The sequence below is a fragment of the Stylophora pistillata genome, chromosome 7 (assembly GCF_964205215.1).
Source record: "Stylophora pistillata chromosome 7, jaStyPist1.2, whole genome shotgun sequence".
NCBI classification, from domain to species: domain Eukaryota; kingdom Metazoa; phylum Cnidaria; class Anthozoa; order Scleractinia; family Pocilloporidae; genus Stylophora; species Stylophora pistillata.
In genome coordinates, this window is record NC_142525.1 from 19,478,485 (window position 1) to 19,485,258 (window position 6,774).

General features: G+C 39.1%; 1 protein-coding gene and 1 long non-coding RNA gene across 2 annotated transcripts; one reads left to right on the top strand and one right to left on the bottom strand.

The window, feature by feature from the left end:
* Positions 1-462: 462 nt before the first annotated feature.
* Positions 463-2,218, top strand: LOC148726972 (uncharacterized). Its single transcript, XR_015989806.1, has 3 exons — positions 463-656; positions 741-809; positions 1,754-2,218. It is a non-coding gene; the product is annotated as an uncharacterized LOC148726972 (long non-coding RNA).
* A 102-nt stretch (positions 2,219-2,320) lies between these two features.
* Positions 2,321-4,045, bottom strand: LOC148726973 (uncharacterized). Its single transcript, XM_088728964.1, has one exon. It carries the CDS (start codon positions 3,699-3,701, stop codon positions 2,445-2,447), a length of 1,257 nt encoding a protein of 418 aa, XP_088585090.1. The 5' UTR covers positions 3,702-4,045; the 3' UTR covers positions 2,321-2,444.
* Positions 4,046-6,774: the final 2,729 nt, after the last annotated feature.

Below are 6,774 nucleotides of genomic sequence, written 5' to 3' on the forward strand. Positions count from 1 at the left end.
CACGGGTAATACATGCAAAAACTAAATTTGAAATTTTCTTTGTCCTTGTGATTGGTTAGTAAAACTCCCGGTAAAATTGTAGATACGGCCGTTTTTCAATGATATTTTAAAAATATACTTGTGTTGAGCCGGTTTCTACGGTGGCTTCAAAGGGACATACACTTTCCTCTCTCCTTTTTTTCCCTTGCGACTTAGCTGCTACTTTCTTGCGACTTAGCTGCGACTTTCTTGCTACTTTCTTGCGACTTAGCTGCGACTTTCTTGCTACTTTCTTGCGACTTAGCTGCGACTTTCTTGCTACTTTCTTGCGACTTAGCTGCGACTTTCTTGCTACTTTCTTGCGACTTAGCTGCGACTTTCTTGCTACTTTCTTGCGACTTATCTGCGACTTGCTACTTTCTTGCTACTTAGCTGCGACTTAGCTGCTACTTTCTTGCTACTTTCTTGCGACTTATCTGCGACTTGCTACTTTCTTGCGACTTAGCTGCGACTTTCTTGCTACTTTCTTGCGACTTAGCTGCGACTTTCTTGCTACTTTCTTGCGACTTAGCTGCCTGGCTACCTAGCTGGGCCGAGTGGGACGCAGGCTAGGTTGCATTGCCGATAAACAACATGGATTCTCTAAGAGAACAGCTAGTTCCGGAGGTCCGAACCAGGTATTTTGACACTTTCTCCTGTCATTCGTTCAAATTAGAAATACTGAAGGTACAAAAACTTATATTTGGCTTCATTCTCTGTAGATTTTCAATTTTTTAAAAGAAAAACGTGGGATTGAAGATGGCGTTTGCCAACAGTTTAAAGACGAAAGGGTAAGAATTCATTACGAACTGTTTCCTGTACTGGACTCGAGATTGTGGCGCACTTAAATTTGATATCTCAGATTGTCTTTTTACACTTTCCTTACCTTCTTGTTACGTCTGGTTTACTTTCGAGAAACCTTTAATCATTTAACTTCAAGATGGGACGGTTATTTGTGCTTCACTGGGAATAGTTTTGACCCTTTTCATAAATGGCTGCCAATTAAATTTCTTTTGTAAGTATTAAAACTAGCCAGACTAACCTCGGTTTTGAGTTAATAATTTGAAAGAAATTTTACTCCCAAACGAGTTTAGTGAAGTTTATTTCATTGCATACAAAATAATTTTTATATTGGTAGCTATTTATCATTCCTAGAATCCAAAGTAATTGATTTGGAAATAATTGGATGAGAGAAAAAAAGTTTTTTTATTAATTTAATTACTTCAAATTGGACAAGCATGTAGTCCTTTACCCACTAATTTATGTAACATTCCAAAGTAGATGAACTTGATGTAGGGCAAATGTTGGGCCTGATATGTGGCATGTACACGTACATGTTGAACATGATATACGGCAAATATTGCTTGTAGACATATGGAATTTCTCTTTTTGTTATTAACTCAAGATCTTACTTATTTACTGCTCGATATATTGAGTTGAACACTTGCAGAGAAATTCCATATAAACTCAAGATCTTATTTGTTTGCTGTACATGATACATTGAGTTGAGCACTTCCATATCTGTGTACATCCATGTATTATTCTATAGGATCTGTTGCCATTTTTTCCTTTTTGTGTTTCTTATCTTGGGAAATATACCCATAGGACCCGCAAGTATTTTATGTATTTTTTTTCACAGTTTACGTATTCGTATTACACCTCAAGTGGCTTATTTTACTTGACTAGTTTGACTCCATACTATTCTCTAAGATAAACTCATTTTTCCTTACTACAGATGGACTTTACAGCTGTGAGGATGGCAACAGATGGAGATTTGCAAGCTCTTGGTTCAGTTTGCGGGGGCGACATACTTGCACTAAGATAATAAGGATAATGCTGCTCATCGCAATAGGGGATTAATTATTCTTTTCTTTTTATACATGTCATTCATGTGTACTCTAATAGGTTGTGTTAACATAACACTTTAGAAACGAAATGGAAAATAGTTCGTTACCTGCTCTTTACTTTGCTGTTCTACCTTGTTGAGTTCATAGATTTCGAATTACCAGGCCAGATGATATCTATACAATACACTGTACTGTAAAGAGTGTGAATGGTGGGTCAGGCAATTTCTCTCCCCCACAGGTGTGTAGTTTATGAATGAAAATAATCCGTTCTTAGTGTCAAGAGTTTAAGTTCCTTTCCACATTTAGAAAACATGTTGGAAACAGTGAAGAAATAAAGTTGATTTTAATTAGCATTTTTAATTGATTTACTTGTGTGGTTCGGTATCCAGCTACAAAATGATAGCGGCATTAGATCTGACCAGCAATAAATACCTTACGATGTACATTTCGCCACACTGAATATTTGCGAACCTAACATAGCCCCTTAACTAACCGCATACAAAGCTTTGTTTTTGAGTGTACCAAAAACACTGCTCATGCTGGGTAGCCTGTGAACAGGAATGAAATTCAACCATTCTTCTATGGTATGGCATTAATATGGTCCAGTAGATCTAAGTAGAGTTGGAGAGCTTCCTCTGCTGTTGTAGCTGGTTCTAGACCTTCATCCTCCATGATTAGATCGCAGAGCTCTTTCAAGTAGGGACATCCTTTCGCTTGTGGTTGCTCGGCACACGTATCCTGTGCGATTTCGATTTCGTCGATGTCAACAGGAGTCATGTAATCTTGACTCTCAGCTGATGCTGGAACGAAGTAGAGTACATCTGGCTTTCCCGACGGAGATTCCACATTGCTAGACGGTCGAATTCGGTGAACATTCCATTCCAATGCAGCTCTGTGTAGTTCACTTTGTATGACATCCATGAAACAGAACTTCAGGCATTCGCGGTGTATTATATCATCATCGTGATACAAACCAGAATCTCTCAAGTCCTTAAAAAATGTAATCCACCATTCTGCACATCCTTGCCTCAAACGTCCCCACCATGCTTCAATTCTTTGGTTTGCTGTAGATTTCCCATACATGAAACTTTTATCACCTGCAAAGTCGTCATTCATGGACCGCCGAAAGAAACGCTGAATAGCTGCTAAGTTCCTGTTCTCAGATCCCCTATCTCCACGTACAATCCTTGCCGTACCTCCTAACTGTCTTGCATAGTCTAAGAAATATTGAGCTACTATACGAGGGTCGTTGTTCGAAGATGCAACCTCCAGCCATAGGATCCTTCGACTAAAGCCATCAATTGCACCATGAATGCAGAATCCAAACGGTTTTAGTTTGTCGTAGCCGTCAATGTGCCATAAGTAATTTGGTCCTTTACACCTGTAAATTCGTCGTCGTAGTCTATGCTGTGACCTATGCTCCACCCCTTCAGGATCAAAAACCCTCAAAACATGTCGAACGACTTCCCTCGTAGTAACAAGACCGTGCTGATTGATGAGTCTCTGATGCATTGCTCGATATCCGAGAAGGCTTCCACACCCCTTCAGTTCCTCCTCGACTGCTTCTACCACCTCATTCAAATTACTTCGACGCCGACGTCTTGTACATCCCAACCGTCTGAGTATTCTTTTCAATTGTCTTAACGAGATCCCGATACCATGTACACTTACGAGAAATAATGCAATTTCAGGTGCAGTAAGCCCAAGATTGAAGTAGTCCTTGATTATCTCGTCGCGCATTACTGCATTGTTCCTTATTGCCGGAGAGTAAGATGGAAGCACTGCCAGCGATGTAGAGCACACCGAAATGAAAGTGAAAACGGCGAAAAACTTCATAGCTATACTGTAAAGCCAAGGCAAAACAGACTACCTATTGTTTATAGGAGTCTACGTTGTTTTCAAATAAAACAACCTGGCCGGCTGATGCACCAGGCAGCTAAGTCGCAAGAAAGTAGCAGGAAAGTCGCAGCTAAGTCGCAAGAAAGTAGCAAGAAAGTCGCAGCTAAGTCGCAAGAAAGTCGCAGCTAAGTCGCAAGAAAGTAGCAAGAAAGTCGCAGCTAAGTCGCAAGAAAGTAGCAAGAAAGTCGCAGCTAAGTCGCAGCTAAGTCGCAAGAAAGTAGCAAGAAAGTCGCAGCTAAGTCGCAAGAAAGTAGCAAGGAAGTCGCAGCTAAGTCGCAAGAAAGTAGCAGCTAAGTCGCAAGTAAAAAAAAAGAGAGAGGAAAGTGTATGTCCCTTTGAAGCCACCGTAAAAATGATAGTTCTTCATTCTCTACCGCGGAAACTGCCTGACACGAGAGTGTACCTTGGGTAATCGATCCACTTCTTAGAGTAAACTTCGCTGTATTTGTATGCGCTTTTAATTTCGCGATATACTTCTATTTCTTGAAAAATATTATGCAATTCAGCCCCTTGGCTGCGATGTAATATCTGTTTTAAAACTATTAAACTCTTAGCATTTATATAATGCAAGTTTCATATGATTTCATTCATATCGGCAGAAATCATTTATATCTCCTTTTTCGTTGTTTTTCTCTTTTTCTGCCTCATTTAAGAACTCTAGCCCAAGGGAAAAGGTCGAAAAAGCCGTAGGCCGAGTCTCTGTTTGTATCCATTATTGTCGCATTATTGTCCATTATTGTCGCATTATTGTCCATTATTTGGCCGCTCGCGCGAAAAAAAAATTCTGGCGAAGCGATTTGCTCACGCTATCAGCGTGCACTATCGGGATTTTGAGTACGCTTACATATACTGAATTTGATTGCGTGGCTCTGCTAGCTATGTTCTAATTATAGGGGTGGCGAAGGGTCCTTCAAAAACTCTGGGTCTCGCAAAATTTTAGTCGAATTTCGTAGGTCTCGCAGTCTCGTTTTTTCAGCGGTAATGAGCGTCTAGCAGTCTCGTTTTTCACACGAAGGTGTCTCGGAGCTCTCGATTTTTTGCAAGGCTAAGGGTCTCGAAGTCCCGAATCGTTTGTTCGTTTTTTTAAAATGAACAAACGATTGATATTGAATTTCGTTAAAAACAACTTTCAATTTTCGAGAAAAAGTCAATCGTAACTTCTCCTAAATTCTTACCGCAACGTCATTTTGGCACCGGAGAAAAACAGTTATTTTGTTCTAGGATATCATAGCGTAGTGTTTATAATAATAATAATAATAATAATAATAATAATAATAATAATAATGTGTTATAGTCAAATTTCCAGTTCCAGCTAGGACACACAAGCATGCTAAAATGAAGAATCATGAAACCCACTCACTGACCCACGATAGCTTAGGGGCCGACCATTTAACCTTTGAGGGTAGGGGGGTGGGTGATTTTGAAAAAGAATTTCCTGCAAGCGCTTGTTGGAAGAAAAAAACTGCATGCAGCCCAAATGTAACAGAAAAAAATTCTTGCGTTGCTGTGAGAAAGAAAAAAAAATGTTGCAAAGCTGTTTCATCATTCCCGGGGGCTTTATAAGTCGCAGCAAAACTGCAACCATTGCTCCTTTTGATAATGCTGAAAAATTATTGCTTCATACATGCAATGCATTATTAGCTATCTTTAGCAGTATTATAATAGAGGTAAAAATTTTTTATCGATGAATGAAGTTGTAATAGACAAAGGAAGTTATTTTTTTTTTTTTTTCATTTTTAACAGAAACATTTTTATGCAATTATTTTCTATTTGGGAAATGGGTCCATTATGATGGACTTAGAGAGAAGCAGTGCCCAGGAAGTGGCCTGTCTGTACAGCACATACTACAACTTGGAAGACCATCACATTGCTTTTATGTTCAACTTTGAGGTACTCAATGTAGAAATGGAATGAAAAAGGCTGAGCAAAAGGTATTGGAGCTATCGTAATCAACTAACTTCAATTTTGCTTTTACATTTGTTTTGGATATTTTAGTCCACTTTTATATTGCAATTAGTGATTCCAGCAGCATTTACCACGCTATAAGCATTTCTAAACTGCTTTCTGCTATTTTTGGCTTTTTTTTTTGTCAATTAAGAAACTAAACGATTTCACATCTACCTGTGGTGCATCACCTTATTTGACGTAATATAAAATGATTGTAAAGAATGACTTTCCGAAAACATAGCTGAATTAGAACTATTGCTGCAATGACCACAATGTAAATGTAAATACATTTTGTATATGTCGACACATGACCCTTCTTTTTGAGGAAAAAAAAATCCTGCAGAGAAATATAGAGGGAAAAAAATATCCTGCAGAGCATTTAGAACAGAAAAACATATCCTGCCCAGCAGATTGCTAGAAAAAAAAATTCTTAATACCCAGAAATCACCCACCCTCCCCCTATCAAAAGTTAAATGGTCGGCCCCTTATGATGAAACCTACGAAGTCGGAGAACTTCTCTTGCCCCCTGTGGAACTGTGTAAAAGCACAAGCATTCCCAGTGAAACAAACAAGTTACTATACTACTCACCTTACAGTGCCTCATACATCGACAATTGAATGAGATATTTCCATGACTCATCACGTAATTTGTTCGATGGTCATCTGTAACCCTTCTCATAAGTTTTAATAAAGTTCTCCGTTCTCAATTCGGCGAGTTCTGAGACTGAATGTTAACGTCTTTTAACCAAACAGCCATAGTGCTAACACGGCCGCGCGTTCTTTCTGACGACTTCCAGACAACTTGAGTTGTAAGTGACAGCCCGTAAGTAAAAAAAATCAAAAGGAAACGACCAAGCGCAACCTCCTGACCGGAAATTAGGTCATGGCCAGGAAAAAAATTGAATTTATTGTCTATTGACAGATTTTCAGATCTCATGTTTCGTACAAGGGTCTACAACAAAAGGATCCTTTGTGAGACTTTTGTACAAACTCATTCTAGCTCATTCTCATAGCTCTCAACCAAATCTGGGGCTCGCAATTTAAGAGTCTGAACGTCTCGCGC